The 24,281-nt window shown below is 42.7% G+C and overlaps 1 protein-coding gene across 1 annotated transcript in view; it reads left to right on the forward strand.

Annotated features, from left to right (window-relative positions):
• Nucleotides 1-2,954: 2,954 nt before the first annotated feature.
• Nucleotides 2,955-24,281, forward strand: part of LOC138952780 (uncharacterized) — a 219,007-nt gene continuing 197,680 nt past the window's right edge. The window contains exon 1 of the mRNA XM_070324514.1: nucleotides 2,955-3,278. Coding sequence (XP_070180615.1) covers nucleotides 3,234-3,278 — 45 coding nt within the window. The 5' untranslated portion in view covers nucleotides 2,955-3,233. The remainder of the gene's footprint in view (nucleotides 3,279-24,281) is intronic.

A 24,281-nucleotide genomic window follows, 5' to 3' on the forward strand; every position in this document is an offset into this window, starting at 1 on the left:
AGTGCTCTGGATATTTTCCCAGTTTGTGTGGAGTTAGACAAGGGGAAAACTTGTCACCGCTGTTTTTTGCTCTATTTCTAAATGATCTAAAGCCTTTTTTGTTGGAAAACAGTAATGGTTTACAAACTATGTCAAGGGAGGCTATTGTGGTTGGAATGGAAGATACTGATGTAAATGCTTTGTTTCAAATGTTTTTATTACTGTATGCGGTTGATACTGTGATCTGCTCAGAGTCTGAAAAAAAACCTGCAAGAATGTCTAAACAAAATGCACGAATACTGTTTAAAATGGCGTCTAAATATTAATGTAAACAAAACGAAAGTTATAGTTTTTTCCAGAGGTAAAATTAGAAATAAACCATTGTTTACGTATAATGGCAATTCAATCGAAGTAGTGTTTGATGTAATGTACTTGGGCCTTAAAATTAATTATAATAATAAATTTTCAGTCGCACAGAAGAATCTATATGATCGTGCCTCAAGGGCAATGTTTGTTCTTCTGCGTACGTGTAGACAATTGTCACTGCCTGTGGACATACAAGTTGACCTGTTCGATAAAATGATTGCTCCAATCTTACTATATGGATGTGAGGTTTGGGGTTTTGGTTCCTGCGAACTTGCTATTAAACTTCAATTACGTTTTTATAAAATTGTTTTCAAACTAAAAAAATCAACTCCAAATGCTATGATATTTGGTGAACTTGGAAGATATCCACTAGATGTTAATATGAAATGTAGAATGCTTTGCTATTGGTATAAACTGATTAGTCCTATTCATAAAAATAAATTTTCTAGTATTGTGTACTGCTTTACTTATAAATTGTATATCAACAAGATGATTGAATCTGATTATTTATGTTTTATTGAAAAAACCTTAAATGAAATTGGTCTCCCTGGCCTTTGGACTTCTCAAGAAAATGTTCAATATTCAAGCGCATGGTTTAAACAGAAAGTAAAAAGAAGCTTGTATGACCAGTATATCCATAAATGGTTTACAGAAATTGGAACAAAAAATATGTTTTGGAATTATCGAATGTTTAAAGATATTTTTGCATGTGAAGACTATGTCACACACCTGCCATATCAGCAATGTGTTGCAATGATGAAGTTCAGAACATTAAACAACAATTTGCCTGTACAGAAAGAACGTTACCTTAACATCCCGAGGTCAGAAAGAACTTGCACCAAATGTGTATCACAAGACATAGGTGATGAATTCCATTATTTATTTGTCTGTGATTTTTTCAAAGAAGAAAGAGCTGAGTTGTTACCACCTTACTATTGGAAAAAACCTAATGCACTTAAATTTAAAAAGTTGTTTGCTACTAACAAAAAGAAATTGCTAAAGAATATTTTGGACTTTATTAATAGAATCTGTAACAGTTTTTCATAATCTTTTTCATTTTTATTTATTTATTATATTAGCATATATCATGATTGTATTGATTGTATTTATTGTTCAAAATGCCCCCAGGGGTTATGGACTAATAAAAAAACTTGAAAAAACTTGAAAAACTGACCTACTGCAAGAATTTGATAACATATAATCTAATAGATCAGTTTGTTGACTGCAGCTTTCAAGAAAACAGGAGTGTTTTACTCCAACGCGGCTCCCGGCTCATTTACGTTGTGGCTGGGGCCTAGAAAACACACACACACACAAACAACAACAACAAAGGTAAACCAATGTGTCTCTGACTGGTCCAGGATTTTTATAAAGATCAAGCGCCTATACAGTGCACTTGAGATGGACAACGGTACTACCAAAGCATTTCTCACTGGCTAAGGCCGGACATCTTGTTAGGACTGATTAAACATCAAGCGCCTATAGATGCAAAGCTTCAAGATTGAAGAACAAAGGTATACACCAAAGCATGTATCACTGGCCAAGCCGCTGGTCACCTTGTTAGGATTAAACATCAAGCGCCTATGCAGAGGGGCTCAATTTTTAGGATTCGACATCTAGCAATGGTTTAACAGTGATGGCGTTTAAAAAACCCATTTATCAGTGCACTCGAGAGGGACAACGTACGGTAAACCAAACGCGGCATGCCTCACTGACCCTGGACATCTTGTCACGATTAAACATCAAGCGCCTGTGCGAGAGAGGAGGGAAGACGGATTGAGAGGGGCTTTGAAAGCTGCCAGCTGGACCAGCGCGGTCAGTGCGTCCTCCCTCATCAGTCTTGACCACAAAATGAACGCTACATAGTCGAGACAGTCAGACTAGGTACGCGACGAACACCGAACTGCTTTTAGATAATTTGTTAGAGTTTCTCAACTTAAACGCTGCAAACATATCGTAAAGTATAGCTGACGCTATCACACTTTGAATCCATCTCGAATAGCTACCATGCTGGGCTAAAAGGTTATTTTGTACTACAATGTCAGTCACGTCATAAGACTGATTGGGTGTCATGAACGTTCGAGCCAGTCACGTCACAGTCACACTGTGGTAATTAATTTTCTGATTAATCTAAATCAACTTTCATCACACTGAGCACACTGACTCGAAACGTTGTATTGTCTCATTGTACTCCATTTACAGTGCCGATTACAATCGAGTATCCGACTTTCGATTCAGGTCGACTCTGCAGCACAATATCAACGTACTGGCAAACCGGCAAATGAAAAGCAAAGTTGTACATTTAACCTAAAAAGAAAAGCAACAAGACAAACAATAAACAAAAAGCGTATGAGTCACTTTAGCACGGACAATTTTTGTACACAACAAAGTCATAGACAGCGCGTGCGTTGAGGCGCAGACTGCGCGCCACAGTGTGTGTACATCGATCATGCCCAATCTTTGATTGTTTTGGGGGATAGCAGCATATGCCTGTGTGCGGATGGGTTTGCAATACACAAATAATTGATTTGGATTGAAATGTGAAATACTTATTTACTTCTAAATACGATAAGAAAGTAGTTTAAGAATGCACACACATTTTGAATGTTTCAGTGTTCACTGAAAACTCCGCAATACCGGCGAAACACCTGGCTCGGAAACTCCAGCCTTTATGCTGCCACCCCTTCAGAAGTGGAGTCGGCCGCCGCCATTGATCGAGAGAGCGCTGAGCAGTTTCAAAACTACGGCCACCGGCTTCATTCTGTCCGAGTGCAGTGGGAAATTACCGGTGTTTTACTTTGCCCGAGGCTGGAATACCTTTCGCAACACAGTAATCAATTGTCCAGTTCCAATTTCGACTCCCGATTGTGTCGGGACTGGATGAAAGAATGAGTGGGACGGACGGGAAGGGGAACGACATGGCCGGGAGTGAGGTAAAGTCATGTCATTGTCAGAGTTGTCATCCATGTTTCGTCATTTGTCCCACGACTGAAACTCGAACTTTCGTTTGTTAGTGCGTGTCGTGCATGCCCATGTAAAGCTTTGTCACGTTACTTGTTTTGTCTGACCTGTCTGACCAAAAGGTCTTCGATTTGTGTGGAGATGGTACGCAATGACCTTTGTCCGAACCATGTCATTTTAATGTGCACTCTTAGTTGCAGACGGCCTTTCTTTCAGCCGTAGGACAGTCCCTGGGAAAGAGCTCAAAGTCAAAGTGTCTAATATTGCGGTTAGTTGTGTAACTCGTCGCATACTCTCAAACTATAGGTCTGAAACGCTACGCACTTTATTAAACAGTACAGAAGAAGCCAGTGATTACAGTCAGAGTCTATTGTCTTTTGTTGCGGTCATCATATATGCGTAGTTACTAATCCAGGCTATGCTTACAAAGTGTGACATCACACGGAAGTGATCGGGACATTTAGACCTGTTGTTGTATCGTTGGCGGCGGGGCGTGTTGCTCTTGTTGCATGCGGCTGACCGTATATATCATAATGATAAGCGACATATCTTTGCAAACCATCGAGTGTCACGCTGTGTGGATCTCGGATGAATTCAAAAACTTGTTTATCCACTTTCAAGCTCACCCGTCCCCGCGTCCCCCCTCTCTCTCTCTTTCTCTCCCTCATCCTCCTTCTTTCCTCTCTCTCTCTCTCTCTCTCTCTCTCTCTCTCTGTGCATGCACCCTATTTTCACCTAGTTTTTCAACGTCTGTCCTTATCTCGTTCCAGGGTGTGTAAAGAGTAGATTTTTTTAATTGAGTTCTCCGAGGCTAAAAATAACAGCACTAAACACACTCCTGGCAGCTGGTGCCATGGGTGGGAGAAGCTAAAGCAGAGTTGTAAGCTCTTCAGTTACATGAGGCATGCAGGGGGGCACATCCTCCCTAAAGTCTAGTTAGCCCCAGCGTGGGCAGAGGAAGAATTACTCGGAGCCTGCAGCCAGACAGGTTTACTCATACACACCTGGTCTGGCACACTGCTAGGGTACAAATTATACACACCTACATTCTGCTACACCTGCACGCTCTTGTGGCAGCTGCATACATGTACACATGTACAGAATAGGCGTTAACCGGTAATTACCGGTATTTTACCGGTTGAAATGAGAAAATACCGGAAAATAATTGGCTGCCGGTATAACCTACCGGTTGATTTTTAGAACTAGTTTTTTTCGCTGATAAAACAACAAAACCAGGACTCTTACTGTTTCCAATGACCAGCCTATCTTTTTTTCTGAATAGTTTTCATCATAAAAGTTTGTGTACCGGTTTGAAAAAATATTAGCTCCATCCCTGCATGTAGTATACATGTACCTGTATCAATCAATCAATCAATATGAGGCTTATATCGCGCGTATTCCGTGGGTACAGTTCTAAGCGCAGGGATTTATTTTTTTATTTTTTTATTCTTAGTTTATGCAATTTATATCGCGCACATATTCAAGGCGCAGGGATTTATTTATGCCGTGTGAGATGGAATTTTTTGTACACAATACATCACGCATTCACATCGGCCAGCAGATCGCAGCCATTTTGGCGCATATCCTACTTTTCACGGCCTATTATTCCAAGTCACACGGGTATTTTGGTGGACATTTTTATCTATGCCTATACAATTTTGCCAGGAAAGACCCTTTTGTCAATCGTGGGATCTTTAACGTGCACACCCCAATGTAGTGTACACGAAGGGACCTCGGTTTCGTCTCATCCAAAAGACTAGCACTTGAACCCACCACCTAGGTTAGGAAAGGGGGGAGAAAATTGCTAACGCCCTGACCCAGGGTCGAACTCGCAACCTCTCGCTTCCGAGCGCAAGTGCGTTACCACTCGGCCATCCAGTCTCTCTCTCTCTCTGTGCATGCACCCTATTTTCACCTAGTGTGTGTATATTATGTGTTTGAAGTTGTGCTAGATGCTTTATGTATCAAGCTATTTTATATATGCTGTGCAAGAATCACTCATGAAATGATGAATTCAGAAGGTAGAGTTATGATACATACCTGTCCTAAATCAGAATAGAAAAACGTGAAGAATTCCGCAGTGTACCCATCTGATCTTGGGCTTTTGTCGTTGTTTAATTTTTTCACAGCTTTGAGTAGCTCACATTGAGTAAGTCTACCTTCCAATTGTTTACTCTCAGCATCTGTTAATACAGGATGAGCCAGGTTTTCATCAATCTCTTAGTTATACTGGGCATACTAAAAACTCACTCAGTAGTAACTGAGGATTTCATCGAATCCTGACACAATGTTTGGTAGAGGATAACCCTTGACCCCCTACTGAGACATGACCTCATAAAATCCTCTTTTTTTCCAACTAGACACTCTGTAAAACTGCATGCAGGATCTGTTGGGTATTGAACACTTAGTATGCCCAGTAGAACTAAGTTGTAAAGTAAAGTATGATCCCCAACGCTTTTATTTTTAAACTAAGACTTGTTTGGGTTATACACTTCTTTGTTTTGTTTCTTCTGGTTCTTCAACTTCTTGTTTTTGAATTTGAGGGAATGTTAAAACTCTTGAGAACAGTGACTGGAGGTTTTATTGCATTTATTCCCCTTCCAAGCTCATGCTTTCTTTGCATTTTCCGTAATGCATCGAATAACTGAGAGTGAAAAGAGTTTTTATGTGTGTGTGTTTTTGTTTTTGTTTTTGTTTTTTAACTCTATGGCATGTTTTGTTGAATTTAAATCTTTGTCAATGTCATACCGGATGAAATTCTGTAGCTTTGTGCAGCAAACAGAAAGTGAGAAACACCTTTGCTAGGATTAGGAAAACTGACCTACTTTCTGTATTGCTTATGCACATTGTTTGCATACATGATGCATTTGTGTAGAATCACTAGACATATTAATTATTATATTTAGAACGTTTATTTTGATGGCACTGGTGTGACAGACATGCTAATCTGTGGATATGTAGGCTATGATGATCAGTGTAACACAAGCAGATGCTCCCTATCTCCCCTTGTCTGTGTGCACACATGTACCAGTCTCCCTGCCTCTTCCTCACAAGAGACCACCCCTGTTTGACTTAGCGACTGCAAGACATAGTCTCATAGATTCAGTGTAACCAATTGATTCACATTATATTTAAATTTATAATTGTTAGCATGCATGTCAGAAGTGATGACTATGAGCCAGACAGTGGGGAATGTCCCTGCATGCATATTTGCTAATTCAACTGGTGGATTTTTACTGACATTGACACTGAACTACATTTGGGTAATGCTGATAGTGATATATATAAAAGCAAATACGATCCCTGTATGTAGGTGTCATTGGAATTTGGATTGTAGTTTTTGTACCAGGATTATGTCGCTTTATGCTGAGTTCTTTTTTCTTCCACATTGTCATTGGGGGCACCACTAATTTCTAAAGGGAAGGCTCACTTTTTCAGCTTCAGATTAAAATTAATAAAACTTTAAGAGACATTTCAGCTTTAAGACTTTCTTGTTTTCTGCTGTCTGTTGAGCTTATGGTTTTACTTTTAGATGCTTATTTCAGTCCACATTCCATGCATGTAGTCTGCGTTGTGAGCCTGTGGGCGACCTTTTGAGTTCAAGACGTTCGTGACCTTCGAGTCACACTTTGACTCTGGCAGTGACATAGATGCATGAGATAAAGACTGAAAGTGAAACCACACAGGATTCCTGAAAATGAAAGTAAAAAAGACTTTGCTTTTTTGAAAAGGTTCTAGAAAATACAACCTTTGAACTGAAGTCTTCTTTTCCTGGTCTGTTTATCAGTTTGCACCCCTGTATTTTCCAGTAGAGCTTCTGTTTGACCCTCTCCAGCACACACTCACCAGGGACCCCCCCCCCCCCCCCTGAGTTTGGAAACAAGGAGGTTTCATTCACACAGACACATGGTTTAGCTGTCTATCTGCCTTTGAGGTACTGTTCAATTTGCTTCCTGTGATTAATATGCTAGGCTGTATTTGTAAATAAAATGCTCAGTACAGACCACAGTTCAGTTGACAAAGAAATCTCTTTAGGGTAAATGAGCCTAAGGCCAAAAAAAAAAAAATGTCTGTTTCTGGTAACATGGCTAAAAAAAATAGGGTCGGTAGGTAGGGATTTATTTATTTTTTATTTTTTTTTATTTTTTTTTTTTACCCCAAATGTAGACCAATAAAACTAACTTTAAAAATCGCGCAGAGAGACTGGATTCACTATACATAGAGACAAGACACTCAACACATTTACAAATCGTCAGCGGACTTTCGTGTTCACACGTTTTTGTTGTTCATTTTCTCACCCTGTCCTTTACCACCCAAAAAAAATAAAACATTTTTGAGTTTGGAAAAAAAAAGTTTAGGGTCGGCGCCGAAATTTAGGGTCGGTCGGGTGACCAGAAACAGACAATTTTTTTTTTTTGGCCTAAGGATTAGTAAAGCTCACACTCACAGCCTCTAGCACCCTTATTGGTGGATCTCAAACACTGATGTATGTATACCCATACAATTACTCAGAGACTTACCCTGTGTTTATCTGTCCATGCCTAGTTGGTGGCTAATTGAGTAATCAAGTGTACCTGGCTTTCCTTTTCCCTCTCTCAGTCTCTGCCTTTGGGAGTCTTACTCTTAGTCTTAGTCTTACCAGCAGGTTAAAGGTTACCAGTGTCCTGACTTCATTTGGCAAAATTTATGCCATGGTTGATGGGTAAAATACAGTGATTACATGTTGTTCTTAGTGTGTGTTCAAGTCCAAGGCTTGAAGTTGAACATTTGAGAGGGGGAGGGTAATTTATCTTATTAGTATGCACAAACATTGAGTCCGCAAGCTGGCCTGTATTTTGTGTGGTGCTTTGTTACATGGTGATTAAAAAATGGAACAGAAGAATGAACCATAACACACAAGTTTGCATACCATTCTGCCAATCAGATTGCACTCGGTTCTATTCATTTTCAGTTTAAATCCAAAAAGACTGCTAACGTTCCAAAATTCAGAATCAAAAAACAAGAATGGTAGGTTATTGTAATGATTAATTATTTATTGACTAAACAAAATGTTACATTTAGGTTTTCAGTTTAGTTTTTGTCACACGTCTGTTTTTTTCCCAAAAGTCAATGGAATCATTAAACTCAAAGAGGTGTATACATTTTCTCACTCCGAGCCGATGTGAATGCTGGAAGTGAATCACTGAATGCCTCCTGCTCTGCAGATGCATGGGACAGAACCGATCAGCACACTGCCTTGAGTATTGATTGTCAACAGCAGTTCTTTCCCTTGAGCTAATTCCTTTTTCTGGCACCAGGTACTGAGGCAGAATACTGAATAGCAGTACACCACAAGTGATTCATACAAGCAGTTAAGAGATACAAGGGTGCGTTCAAAAATAGACCGTAAAGTTGTTGAACGAAGATGTTGCACACAATGATGTACGCACATAGAGTCTGGTTCATAGGAATCTTGACAGAGTAACTGTGAAGGTGGCAGAGTGTTTTTGTTAACTTGTTGAGTAGGATGTGGTGCACAGGTGATAGAGGGAACATGCCTTGGGCCCATCAGGTAAACTTAAGTTTTCTGATATTAAGTTTTAGATTTTATGTTAAACTTTTGAATGAAACACACACAGTGGAGGTGAAGATGATTCTCGTTACATCATAAATGTGCTGATTATGATTCAAAGCCGGGTTTTCCCATGTAACATGCCCCTAATGGCCTTGCCGTGAGGGCGTAAAACTTACATTTTCTCTCGATTCAGGTAGTTATAAACAGGTAGTTGAGGATGTTCTGTGATCTGGAGCCTTCATTACCATAAACTGTTTTTTGAAGTCAGAGCTGATTATAATTTAAGCTACAGCACCTTATTAAGTGCCTATTCAGTATTGTGTCGTAAATTTTATATAAACATTTTTTACCAGATGTAAGTTTGTGATTCTTTTAACTTAAAAAAAATAAATGTGGAGACTTTTATTGTTATTATGGATGCTTGTCTGGCAGTAGGGTTATAACATAGCATCATGCTGGCATTGCCAGTACAGGTCCTACTCCAAGTACGCATACCAGCGCTAAAAGTCCACAGAATGGGGCACTGGCCTATTTGTAGTACTTCTCATAATTTACTAACCAGAGAGCAAATTTTTTTATTTTTACTCTCCAAACCAACCATTTGTTTCAGCAACTTTACTCGCATTTTGCGAGTAGATTTACATTTCTACTCGCCATTTACATGTTTCTACTCGCCATGGCGAGTAAAGTACAGTGGACGCTGCTTAATAAAACCGCGGTTAATAGAGCCAGCCGCTTATAAAAGCCGATTTCAGACGGTCCGGATTTATGACTATATCTTATGTATTATTAGAAAAAGCCGGTTAATAAAACCAACCCGCCGCTTATTAAAGCCAGTTTTCTCAGAGAAATCACGTAGTTTGTGACTAAAACTCACATTATCTTGTGGAAGACGACCAACAAACAAACACTCATAAAATCGTTCTTCTCTGCCGAGTAATGATTCGTGACGGTGACAGTGAAATTATTGATGTACCGAAGTGATCAAAGTACACGTACATGTACATATTTAAAACAAAAGTTCAACATCCTTCGTGAAGTTTTGTTTAGATTCAAACAAGTGTAAATGACGAAAGAAAGTGACTGAGTGACGTAAACAAAAGAGAAGATTTTTTTTTTCTTTTCGAAAATGATGTACATTCCTGGACCGCCGCGGTTTATAAATCCGCCGCTTATTAAAGCCATTTTTCGTCGGTCCAGAAGTGGCTTTGTTAAGCGGCGACCACTGTACTCGACACTTTCAGGCCTGCATTCACTGTAAAATGAAGAAGAAGGAATAAGAAATGGGACAGCAAATGAAGAAGAGTGAATGAAATTGAAAGAGAGAAACATCTCCCATAGAGGACAAAATATGAGGTTGGGGTTAGACTGAGTGTCCATAGTTAACAATAACATTTGCTTTTCCAGGGATACTTCCACTGTTTTCCCTCGTCTAAGGAATAGTGTTAACCATGCAAATTTACCTGCGTTCTGTGATTGTTAGCAATCCAGAGGGAAGAATGGGTCATTCTGCCATGTGACGAGCAGACCTTTACTGCTGAGTATGCTATTGTGTTGGTATAGAGGCTTAAGGTACTTGTATTTTCAGAAGGAATGTTGTTACATCATTCATCTTAGCGCTTGCCTCAGGCTTAATGTGATGAATTGAGCTAAGGGTCGTTGACTTAAGCTCGATTTGCAGTATAATACCTCCCTCAAGTATGGGCACTAGCAGTTTACTGGATTCTTTGGACAGGAAAGGGCTTTGCAGTGGAAAGAAGTTGTTTGTTTTTTTGCCACAGGCTCATGAGATTGGTAAAGGGAAGGGGTACACATTCTCGATTCAGATTGCCAAGGCCCTTGTCGGTGCTCCAGTAAGTCTCCAAGTTGCTGTCGTGTGCCCTTTGTCTGTCCCCAGGGACGGCCTTTCTGTGATTGGTGTTTACAATTACAGCGACAGTCTTTACTTTTGTTTCGGAAGCAATGAAGTTATGTGTCCCATCTGAGTTTCCAAGTTCGAGATAGAAAATACGTGCCTTCTTTTAATAGTTTAACTTTAACTGTCAGGCATCAATATTTACCGAATGATCCTTATTGAGTGGTTGGGAATGTTGTGTGGAAGGGCACCCGCGCACGCACATAAACTCGGCAGAACTTGTAACAGTATAACAACTGCGACATTTGGGAGCAGGCTTCAAAGTTCTAAACCTTCATCTGGACTGTTGGGTGTCATGGTGTGGTATATTCCTGTCTACACATAAAGTCGTCACATTAACAATTACTGAATTGTGCGTGCCTTATGCCTTTTTAACACCTGATTCAGACGCATGCGTTGATTACTGCTGTTGGTCGTGTTGCAATAACGACTTACGTTTGGGGGGGGGGGGGGGGGTGTCTTTTTTTTTTTGTTCCGACTCCTTGGGTTTTTGTTGTGAAAGTTGCAGTGGAAAAGAACGAGTCTGCAAGCTTGGTTACGCCGAGTTTTGCTGGAAACTATCCAGTCTGGAACCACCTTTGATTACTTTAGCATATTTACGAGAAGGGTTGTAAAAAACATCTTTGTGGAACATTATGATTGGATGGGAAATAGGGGAAGGTGGCAAACATGACTTTTATCTCCTTGGAAGACATCCTCCGGCAGACCCCAATCTTCTTTGCAATTCCCCGTGGAGTGGTAAGGTTTCCTTCCTCTCCAGTCCCACTTCCAGTTCAGCCCTAGCTTTTTACTTCTATCCCCCAATCTCAGTTGTGTACGAGTTGGCATAAAATCGAACCGGTTGGTAGGAAGCTTAAAGATCCCTTTCAGTTCTCCGCCAAAGACCGAATGTCTCTCCCGGTGTTGTAGCCATCGAGTCGGGTTTATTATTGATTATTTTGTTGGGTGGTCACCGACCAGGTTTCCTCCTCATGTCCCCCCTCTTCCCTTCTCCAAAAATTGATCGCTTGTGCGTCGCTACAATGCGGGGCCATGCTGACAGTGACAGGTCAGGGGCTGATAGACTTTATGCTAATACCCTTATGTGAGTGACTCACACCTAATGGTGCAATACGTATTCATGTCCGCGGAGGCCGGTGCGGGACACTGGCTTTTTGCCTCCTCCGTCCCCTCCTCTTAGTGGCCGCAGATTCTGCAAGCAGCACTGATTCTTTCTTCGCCTCCACTCTGGAACCGTCTTTCAGCCAACTCGGTCCGACACGGGTCACAGTCACCGCTTGTGCAAACAGTGATGGGCACAGGTTGGTCAAGGCGCCAGGTACCATCCTCGCCGCTGCTACTGTTGCTGCTTCTGTAGCTGGTGCTGACGACGTGACTGTGATTCTCATTTGGCTGCGTCTTTTGGCCTCGTCTTGTTTGCTCCAGTTTGACTCCCTCTCTACTTCGTGTGTCTGACGTGCACAAAACGCGCCGCATTGATTGGTGTCACCGTGTCAGCTGACTCATCAAACCTTTTGCTGTTCATGTTTTACATCGTAGTGTGTGGTAGTGGTACGGTCGTGACCAGATTAGACACCTTTTTGATCCGTCTCTGCTGTTTTTGTGTGGATCCTGAGACTGATAGGCAGACCACCTGTTGACAATGTAAATAGGTGCAGGACCTGCTTAGGCAACAGACGCGCATATTATAGGCGGCTGTTTCAAATTATGCTTGCTGCGTGTCTTCTCTGCACGCACACACCTGTATGCATTGATTTTTGTCGTTGTGGGTAAAGTGCAGAGCGTGCAGAATTTGTTGTTCTCTATTGTGTTTTGGTTCGTGCACCTTGTAATTGTATGGCGACGGACTACTTTCACGGTGCAAGCATGGCGTTTTCTGAAAATAAAATCTTGCGGTTGTAAATCTGGGACTTGTGTTGGGTCAGGAGCATTTGACAAATTACACGTCGTCCTGAAAGACCGACGCTAGAACCATGACTACCATATTCACCTCCACCTCTTCCCAGTACGTGCTGGAGCAGCAGCGCCACCGCCACTCATTCTCCGATCCCATGGAGGGCCCCCACTCCCATCACCACCACCCCCATCCACCGCCCCACCATCATCACGAGCACCACCCCGATCACCATCACGATCATCACCACCACCACCACCACCACGAGCACAGAGAGCATCACCACAAGCCCCGCGGATCGCACGATTCCCACGAGCCAGTGCACGGGGATGCTCGTCGAGGCTCCCACAGTCATGGCGCGCATGATGCTTCTAAGGGTCATCATCATCACCACCGTCACGGCCACCATGAGGTATCAATAATCAGACGTTGGGGGGGGGGGGGGGGGGGGAAATGCTGTTGGTTTATAACAGTGGACGGTCTTGAGTAATCTTCAGACTGCAAGTTATAACAGTAGACGGTCTTGAGTAATCTTCAGACTGCAAGTTATAAAAGTGGACGGTCTTAAGTAATCTTCAGACTGCAAGTTATAAAAGTGGACGGTCTTAAGTAATCTTCAGACTGCAAGTTATAAAAGTGGACGGCCTTGAGTAATCTTCAGACTGCAAGTTATAACAGTGGACGGTCTTGAGTACTCCATGCCCATGGTCTTGAGTAATCTTTAGATTGCACGTTTTCCGGTGAAATTCCTGACCGGTTGCTTTTTCTAAAGAATGTTCCTGGGCCCGAGTAAAAGCACCACCACGTGGATCCAGTTACTGATCTTGTATACCGGATAGGCCATGATGAAGTCAGATTTGTCAGTGTGGCACACGCACCCCAAAGTTTAGACCTACTCCTATATTTTGTTGTTGTTCAGTGGGCCGTCTTTTTGAGACTTCAGGCAAAATTGCAGTCTTAAAACTACAGTGCCAATGTTTGTTATGGATCTAAGGTTTTCATTGTGGTGCACAGCACCCGTTGGTAGCGATTTTGTAGTTGATTGTGAAAAAGGTAGGGGTGGTGTGGGGTGTACCTTATAATGGGAGACTACTGAAAGGCAGCCAACCGTTGTTGGTTTAATTGAATATTAAAAATACTTTCCATCACATGTATAACCGGCTCAGATCCACCTGGGATTTTGCATGCACGAAGGACATCTTTCCATTTTGCTTCACACCAAAGTTGAACAGACAGGCTGTTTTCTATGCAGAATGGGAATTATGTGTTCAACTGATATTTCGGATTGTCACACAGGGATGTTGCTACAAATTCATACCTATAGGACAAATGTCCTGAGCTCTTCGGCGTCAATAGGACATTTGACTGCTTTCAGACATTTTAAATTAATAGGACATTATAATTGTCTGCAAAACACAAAATTATCATGTGCAAACACACATATATCAGTTTATGCACCAACATTGTGTGCGTATATTGTTTTATTACATTTGTTTCAAACAGGACACACACGAAAATGTAAAAACCCTAAAAAACGACCAAAAACTTCAGCACTATCACGAAAAGAAAATTATCAAATATCGCGCTGTCCGAAGGAGTGGAGTTCTTATCGGACCATGACCGCGCTCAGTTGAAAACGATAGGAAATCTGACCGCAATGCGGCTATGTGAATCGGACTCACAGATCGGTCGGTTTTGAAAACAGATACGAGAAACATACTACCGATGTGCCTCGAGTGATTAATACTTCAGGTAAAAATTACGGGGTGCATTTGTTAAGCGGAAGGTCAAGGTAGTGACAAAAGGAAGACGCTACCAGACGGAAATAACACTCTGTCTGTCTGTCTGTCTGTCTGTCTGTCTGTCTGTCTGTCTGTCTGTCTGTCTGTCTCTCTCTCTCTCTCTCTCTCTCTCTCTCTCTCTCTCTCTCTCTCTGTTTGTCTCTCTCGACTGTGTGTGAGTGTGAGTGTGTGTTTTCAATAATCAGGAACTGACAGCATTTCCAAATGGTAACTTTTCCAATGTTTGTCAGAATCGTGGTGATTGATGAATTATTTTGCGCTTCCTTGTTTTAAATCAGTGTCAGACTGGCCATCGACCTAACCCTTTTGACCTGAACTCTAGTTTAATAGTAGGCCTATAATCACTTGTGTGTCTTTGTTGCAAACAGAAAATTAGATTAAAAAAACGCAAATGTGTGTCTGAAGTTCTGTTTATTTGTCTTGCCTTTAAATGTTTGCAAACTCCCTGAGGCATCAGAGATTCAAAGGTTTGTTGCAACAACAAACACAAAAATACCGTTTCACATTTTTCAGATAGACCCCCCCACCCCCCTCCGATTTGAAGAAATTTGATCTAGAATAAAAAAGGAACATTTGATTTCCATTGTCTTCTTCTTTTCACAAGTAAAACTTGTCATGCGTTCATGTTTCTGGACTGGATACGTGTACGGAAGAAACCGGAACAAGAGAAAAATTGTGCACTGCAGCCAGAATGGAGAAAAATAGTGCCGTAGTTTGCACATCCTCGCAAATATTTTGCGCGGGATGAGGCTAAGAGGAAACTGCGTCGGAGTTTGGCAAGTGAGAAATGAGAGCTATCATGTTGGGTTTGTACGGGGGACCTAAGGGATTGTGATTTGCTGGTCTGGCGAGATGCATTCCCAGTCTTCAGAGATGCGTTTCCATGGCAATAGGGGGAAAGGGCTCGTGGGGTCCCCCGTTTTACGAGTGTTTGTATCGATCGTCTCTGTGTGCAAGATTTGGGGACCGGTGGCCGTGCCTTTGCATTTTGACAATCTGTTACTAATGAATACATGCTTCGTGTGTTCACCGTTGAGGGCTTTTGTTCGAGATTGTTGTAAAGACTTGAACTTGAAGTAGTGTTGTTTTCCTGTACCTATTGTATCCCACCGCATCTCCACGCCATCCAGTAGTCACTTGACGTTCGCGCACGGACACGGGCTACATTGCTAATGCTATTTTGATATCAGATTGCAGAAGCAGAAGAAAAAAAACAAGCATGAAGTGTGTGTGTGTGTGTGTGTAAAACTAGCCTGAACTGGTGACAACAAAATACGAATGGCTCCATGATGTCAGACCCTGTCGGAAAAAGAAATGACGACCTACACGGGCGATGGCTGGTGACGCCAGAGGCTTCGCAACCCTCCGTGCTGCATGAATAGTCGTGCATAATAGACATAATTTGCACAATGTGGCGTCCAAAACGTTCACAGTAATGCAATATCCGCTGAACCAGACGAACAGAGCGGGAGCAAACAGGGAGCCATTGATTTTACGTCCAACACCGTCCGATGGGGGGGGGGGGGGGGGGGGGGGGGGAATTGATGGGCTGACCTTTTCTTTTCACTTCGACGACCGAATCTTGCCACTTTTGCCACTGGAGCCCTTGAGAAGAGAGCTTTCGTTTCCCTCTTTCGCTGGCAAATGATGAATGTTGCTATTTGGCTGCTTTTGGGGGGCTGTGTCCGCTTGTAGACCTGTCCATTGTGAGACTACGACTGGTCGAGTTGACGGACGTTCTGATCGAAGTGGTGGCGGAGCACCGTACTTCATCCTCCGCGCATGTCTGTCCTGTGCGCTTCATTCGCGAACATGACATGGGAGTAATAAATCGGATCAATGTCTTGAGTGGTTTACGGTACTGTCAGTGCTTAGGGACATGAAAATGAAAGTTGGCTTCTCAGGAGTGTGCGTGCGTGCGTGCATGCGCGCAGTCATGATTTGATTAAGCAATGAAGCCAGTATTAGATAATTATGGGGTTTACATAAGGCCGTTATTTTCGTCGATTCTTCAGCTTTCTTGCTTTTGACACTTCCAATACGGAAAGGAAATGGACAGGGCGGGGTGACTTGTCTGTGTTTGCATTATGACAATTTTGTCGACATATTCTCATGTCATGAAGACTGGCATCAACTTCAGATATTGGTATTTTTAGTATACGGTATGATGGCCAGGGCCGCATGACACGTACGATACAAAAACAGTGGGACAGATTCCATTGAAAGCGGACCAGCGCTAAATAAATTGAGGAAACACCGGCAGCGGCTGACTAATCGGCGGGCAATAAGTGTCATCGGAGCAGCGTAACCCGGCACTGATCGATAAGACGCCGCTGTGATGATCACTCTGGTACTGATACCACTTGGCTGATCGGAGAAAGCCCAAATAGAGAGAGGAATGAGGGGGGGGGAGGGGGCAGTAAGGGAGGGAATAGGGAGGAGGATGGTGGTTTTGGTAGGGCCAGGCCAGACAGAATTCACGCCCACTTCTATAAATTTGCTAGTTATTCGTCTCATTTTGTCAGGAGACCGCGATTGGGAGAGGGTGGGTTGGGTGGAGATGGATTGTAATTTGTAGTTGTGTGGACGTGCTCCGGGCTTTTGGGTATAGGCACACTTCCCTGCATTTACCGTTTTACGTCAACTCGTTTTATTATGATTTTCGTTCGCGTCATGCGGTGTCACTGTCAGTTGCGTTATGCCATGGTTTGTCCCATAACCGAAAACTCGGTTAGGGTATTGGTACGGTCTGCTACTGTAACATCACGTTGGAAACGGGGGTTGGTGCGGGTGGAAGGGAACATGTCAGTCACGCCCACGTGCAGCTCGTGCACATCTGTATACGAGTTAAGCCTTTGGGACCGACGTCGTTGAAAGGGTATTGGGCTATCCAGACAACCACAACAACATGGGTGATCAGACAACAGCGGCACGGGGACAGAGGGCTGTGCACAGTGTGTGTTTGTGTGTGTGTGTGTGTGTGTGTGTGAGAGAGAGAGAGAGAAACTGTTTGCGCGTGTGACTGACCGTATGTGTGTGACTGACTGTGTATACACACACAGTGTGTGTGTGTGTGTGTGTGTGTGTGTGTGCAATTTGGGCTTGCTGTTCTAAGAAGTCTGCATTGGCATAGCACCAGCTCGTACCGGCCAACATCGCCTGATGCCCTTGCCTTGCGCATATTTTATGAATTAGGATTTGACAGGAACCATGTTTGGTAAAGATGCTGAGCTGCCTGAAATTCAGGATGCGTAATTTTAAAGTAATCTGGTCTGCAGGACTTTGTTAAATCCCAAGTGCACTGCGATGGCCAACACGTATCAAGTAAGCGCAAGTATAGAGAACGTGCAACGACATCCGTTGTGTGCATGTAACGTGCAGTGGGAACAAAATGCTGTATGCTGTATGTAGACTGATTCTAGGGTACCAGTGCAGGAGGCGCAAGTGCAATTTAAAGAGAAATTGCTCAATTTGGCGAATGTCACAGATGTAGCATTGCATGACATTTCTTTTTCTTCTCCAACACGCATTGCCTGACATTTGAGGCGGTGAGAATGGAAATCACCCACACGACCTTTCAGCACCTGTGGTGCATGGCCGCTGACCTGTAATAACCTTTTCGCCCAACGAACAATCGGGGTACATAATAGATATTTGATGACGTAACTGTTTTCCCGGTGACTGTCTGCGCTGGCCCGAAAACCATCGATTTGTTGTGTGTCCGAAGTGTGCGCCGAGTGTTCGTGCTTCGAGGCCTGTCGGCTGACTGTCCTCTACATAATTCATGGCTTGGGTCTGCGAGGACGCAGGGGTAGCGCACAATCACATAGGCTTGCGCTTTTGCTGACGGAGCTGGTAGATGCGGGATGCTCTCTTTCTAATCAAGTTTTGACCGTTCTCGTTAACAACTGCATGCTTCTCGGGGACCGTTGCATACATGTTTGGCTTGGTTGTTGCTTGTTCTAGATTTTGTAGTCGTTACTTTTAACTTAGTTAGTGTTCTCTGTCTGCAGGGTTCCAACAATAGGCTGGGAAAGGTTGTAAAAGTGTAGGGAAATTGAATGGTCACTTTCCAGGTAAGGCAGGTTGGTAAATTTTGCAGAATTTGAGGGAGGCTTAGGGAAGTTCAGGAATTTTGCTGTAGAGTGTGAATACGCTTTAGAGTGTGAAAATTGAAATTTCCCATTGTAAGTAATTAAATCAGCAATAGAGGAACAGAGAGTTATTTCAATTTTCATATTTCTTTATGTGGAGATGCACATACACATATTAATCATTACATAGCTTACAGTTGATGTGGGTGCTCGTTATATTCTCTGATCGAAGGTCATAATTCTGAATCAGCCAGCGGTAGCACTGCATGGATGATAGCATGGAATTTCTTGTTCAAATGCCACATTCTGTATTATTAAGCTTCAGTACATTAGCTTCTCATCCAACTTATTCATCCATTCCAAGTATAATTATTGAAAAAAAGAACATATTTCATTTATTTGTCATACTCTTTCAGACTAAATCAGTAAATGGACTACAGTTTAAATAATAATATCAACTGGTTGTAAGTTATGATTTTTCCCAAACAGAATTTCTTTCTATGTAGAGTCAGAGTGGAAATAAATAGCTACTATATCTAGCAATGGGTACAGGGAAACATTTATTTGGCATAGTCATCCCTCACCAAAAAAACGAGATAGTTTTGGAGGATTGCAGCTGACAGTTTATGAGTTACTTTATTGGATGTAAGCCTTTATTAAATGAGTTTATGACTGGGTCAGTGGTAAAATACATGCCAGTTCAGGTAGTGATATCAAAGTTAGCTTAGTGCACAATAACTAGCCAGTGGCAGGTACATGCACCATGACTTTGTTCAGTGAGCACAGCACTAGATGACTATTTGTGATATCTCATCTTTTTCCAAATGCATGCACTTCAGACTGCCTACTTCGCCACATCTCATCCCCATCATACGCACTTTCCCTTGCTCCTGTACACTACACTACACGTAGAGGCATTATAATGTTGTGTTTTAATTTTGAATCATGATCCAGTCAAACCCCACACTTCTAATTTCTAAAGTTCTGTTCTTGAAACTACGATGACAATCAATACCCTCACAGACAGCTCTGCCTGTGCTCAAGACCAAAACCCTTTGTTGATTTCAACTACCAATGATTGAATGAATGAGTGTCACTGTCAGCGTGTGTACTCTTCCCTGAACAGTACCATAATGACACCCTACCCCAAATATAATGATCCAGCAGTATTGCCCTCAGGGGTTCCTCTCACTGTGTGAATGTTTAACCACTCTTGGGGCTCTGTCTGCAGCAAAATGTCTGGAAGGACAGGAACCACATTCTCCACTGTTTGAATCTAAAGGCATGGCAGGCCAGACACTGTGAGGCCTGGCCTGGTGCTGGCACTACAACAGCCAGCAAAATCAATACTCAGGCTGCTGAGCCAAACTGGAGCTGATATTAATAATGGATTTCAGGCTAACAAATGCAGAGCGGGTAATTATCATCAGCCAATGGGAGGCGGCCTTGCAAACGCTCTTCCAGGAGGTTTTCTAGCAGTTTGAGTCATAATGCCGCCGTAGCTGCATAAGTTCCAATGAAGACGAGCGCTGTAGAGCGCGCGGGAGAGGGGATGATAGAAGCATCTCCAAGCTTCAGGGTCTTGAGGACAAGGAGAGAGTCCGGATTTCGGTTTTAGGGGCGCTTTCGACTTAGAAGGTGCTCACAGTCGTCACTGCCACCTCTTGCAACGGGTGCTAAGTATTCTCGGCGGACTCTCAACATGGCCGACAAGCAACAGCGCAAGGTATTTCTCTTCGCTTGCTTTCTTGTTACCTGTCTTGGACTTTTCCTTGGTTAATGTCTTCTGGAGAAAATTAAATAGAATCTTATCTTGGTGTCATTGACATGTGATGTGAAATTTAAGATTTCATCCTTATTGTCTTAATTGCCCATATAAGCTGGCCCAGAGTATCCAGTTTACCTACAGTTGAGTCATACTCATAGTGGACTCTCCGTTTTTCTGTGAGTCACTTCAGAATGACTCCTTCAGATCGTGGAATATTAGTAACATTTTTACTATTTTAGGTTAGTTTGAGGTGAAATAGCAAGCACAAACTGCTAAGTGTGTGGTAAAAGCATTAGTTTTGTACGGCATTGTATCACAATTTACCGGTTGCCAAATTACCACCAGACACTTGTGGGAGGTCAATAGTGGATCATTATGCAGGGATGGCTCATTGTCTCTCACGCGTGACTAAGCATGGGACACAGTGTGAACAGAAACCGTATCGCAGTGGTTTAACTAGTAGTGTAGGGAAACTAGCACAGACAAACACACTGATCAATAGAACACGGGAGAGAGGAAGGACGAATGATTTGGGTAGTAGTAGAAGTCGTCAATAATGCTATGAGTGGATGACATTAACTATGCACGGGGGGAAAGGAAGCCGACAGGCAGTCACTCCCGCAGGGAGAAAGGAACTTAGTCCACGGCTAATCTTTCTGAAGCCCAGCAGCAGATGGTAAGGGCTCGGTGTACTGAGCACACGATGGGTGACAGGATTTTACTCGACTTCGGAGCAGCCGAGGGCAGATTGTCAATCGATCTCTGTGTGTGTAGAGAGAGCATTACCGTGGTGACTTCGCTTCGGCCTTGACCCCCAGCTGATCGATGTGGCTTCTGCTACTGGCTGTTATCCTGCCAAACTTCCAGCTCGCCCTGGGCTTCTGTTTTTATTCCTGCATGCTCTCTCTTCCTCGAGATTCAGTTGACGCAACTTCGATTTATTTTGTTTCTGTGCAGAGAAATTGAACGTGCCACTTCACTCACGTCTAACTGTTGTTTTGTAGCTTCGGTGGTTGTCCTGGTTGTGTTCTGACGGTCGAACAATGGCTGTTTTTAGTGGGGTTTAGTTTTTATTGACTGCTTTATGGTGTTAGCCGCTTAATGTTAGAAGTCGTGTCTGGGTGCAAGTCTTGGTAAACTTTTGGCTTGCTTTTGAAGCACGTGTACAGCGCGCGCATGTACTCACGCACGCACGTATATTATACGCACGCACTTACGCTGGTACACACACACACGCACGTACGTACACACACACACACACCCACACACACACACACACACACTAACTCTCTCCTCCCCCTCCCTGCCCTGGCTCTCTATGTAAGCCGTCTGACTCACCTCACTGTAATGAAAAGGGAACTAAAGATGACCTGCAGCAGGGATTACATTGCATGCTGTGCATTCAAAGCGTACATAATACGAACCGCCGTGGATCAAAGAGGAGCATCAAAAGCCCTTTCTTTGAATCGTCCAACATGCAAGCATGGACCTCAAGGGGTGGTTTTGACATTTGGTATTTCTACATTCCCATTTTTGTTCTGATCCAAGTAGGGTAATGCAGAGTGTAAGTTCTATGATCCCAAAAGGCCACATTTGTAACCAAAATTCACAGTCAACTTACAAATGCAGCTATTCGAGATTAGTTCTTTTTAGGACAACAGAAGTTGGATTATTTTGTAGTTTATATGTTATGCAAAAACCACATATTTGGGGCACATACAGATCACAAAACTGAAAAGAAATTGCCAGCTTGGAATTTGCTAGCACAAGTCAGCAGTGTCCCAGCGGGGGAGTATCCTGTACACGCTATCATAATAGTTGTCTGACATTTGGAGGGGGATAGAATACGGCGCCTTTCTCTTGCCTTGACACTTGCTATTTTTGTTTGCTTTTTGTCCCCCCTCATGCCGACAGCGTTTTCACCTGCCTGGGTCAAGCTTGAATCCTCAGTGTTAAGGCCATGTCAGACGCACAACACAAAACAGTGTTTTCTTTCATAACAAACACAAAACAGCGTGTTTCCTGTGTGACAACTGACATCCCCAAAAATGCGTTTCAGAAAACACTGTTTCGCGTTTTCGCATCGTGTTTTGGGTTTTAGAGCATGCTCTAAAATCTGAAAACACGTTTTGGTAGTCGGTCAATGAACACGGACGATCAACTCACGTGACGCGGTTTCCGGCACCACGGAGATAGATAAAAAATGGCCGACTCAGATGTGGTTCCAATTCAGGGTAGTATCGGACCCATGAATCCAAACTAGAGTCTATGGAGCCTGTCACGGTTGAAGAGTGGCAATAATATCAGTAGGCGCTGCCAGCCGTGTTGTTTACAAACCCAAACACAGCGCGGTAGCTGGACGGGTCAAGCTGACACTGACCGTATCAGCGTTAGCAATTTTCTCCCCCCTTTCCTAACCTAGGTGGTGGGTTCAAGTGCTAGTCTTTTGGATGAGACGAAAAACCGAGGTCCCTTCGTGTACACTACATTGGGGTGTGCACGTTAAAGATCCCACGATTGACAAAAGGGTCTTTCCTGGCAAAATTGTATAGGCATAGATAACAAGTCGTGTAAGGCGAAATTACTACATTTAGTCAAGCTGTGGAACTCACAGAATGAAACTGAACGTAGTCTGCCGCTAGTGCAAAAGTAAGTGACGAGCCTGGTTGGGGCGGTAGCGGTTGCGCTGTGCTTCATAGCACGCTTTACTGTACCTCTCTTCGTTTTAACTTTCTGAGCGTGTTTTTAATCCAAACATATCATATCTATATGTTTTTGGAATCAGGAACCGACAAGGAATAAGATGAAATAATTTTTAAAACGATTTCGGAAATTTAATTTTAATCATAATTTTTATATTTTTATTTTTCAGAGCTTGTTTTTAATCCAAATATAACATATTTATATGTTTTTGTAATCAGAAAATAATGAAGAATAAGATGCACGTAAATTTGGATCGTTTTATAGTGGGTTTTTTTTAAAACAATTTTCAGATTTTTAATGACCAAAGTCATTAATTAATTTTTAAGCCACCAAGCTGAAATGCAATACCAAAGTCCGGCCTTCGTCGAAGATTGCTTGGCCAAAATTTCAATCAATTTGATTGAAAAATGAGGGTGTGACAGTGCCGCCTCAACTTTTACAAAAAGCCGGATATGACGTCATCAAAGGTATTTATCGAAAAAAACGTCCGGGGATATCATTCCCAGGAACTCTCATGTAAAATTTCATAAAGATCGGTCCAGTAGTTTGGTCTAAATCGCTCTATACACACGCACATACAGACAGACACACACACACACACACACACACACACACACACACACACACACACACACACACACACACACACACACACACACACACACACACACACCACGACCCTCATCTCGATTCCCCCTCTATGTTAAAACATTTAGTCAAAACTTGACTAAATGTAAAAATGTCCACCAAAATACCCGTGTGACTTGGAATAATAGGCCATGAAAAGTAGGATATGCGCCGAAATGGCTGCGATCTGCTGGCCGATGTGAATGCGTGATGTATTGTGTAAAAAAATTCCATCTCACACGGCATAAATAAATCCCTGCGCCTTGAATATATATGTGCGCGATATAAATTGGATTAAAAAAAAAGTTAAAAAATTAAAATCCCTGCGCTTAGAACTGTACCCACGGAATACGCGCGATATAAGCCTCATATTGATTGATTGATTGAGTGGGCACTGCCAGCCCGGCGTGTTGTTTAACCCGAACACAGGGCGGTAGCTGGATGGGTCAAGCTGACACTGACCGATAGTTCTGTGAAAACACGCACCGCGCTTCTTCTGTGTGTTTCGCGTGTGACATCCCCTCTTTAAAAACATGTGTTTCCCCGACGTTTTGAGATGGTGTTTTGTCGAAAACATGGTTTTGTGTTGTGCGTCTGTCTCCGCCTTTAGGGTCTGCC

Source organism: Littorina saxatilis, linkage group LG2 (assembly GCF_037325665.1).
Source record: "Littorina saxatilis isolate snail1 linkage group LG2, US_GU_Lsax_2.0, whole genome shotgun sequence".
NCBI lineage: Eukaryota > Metazoa > Mollusca > Gastropoda > Littorinimorpha > Littorinidae > Littorina > Littorina saxatilis.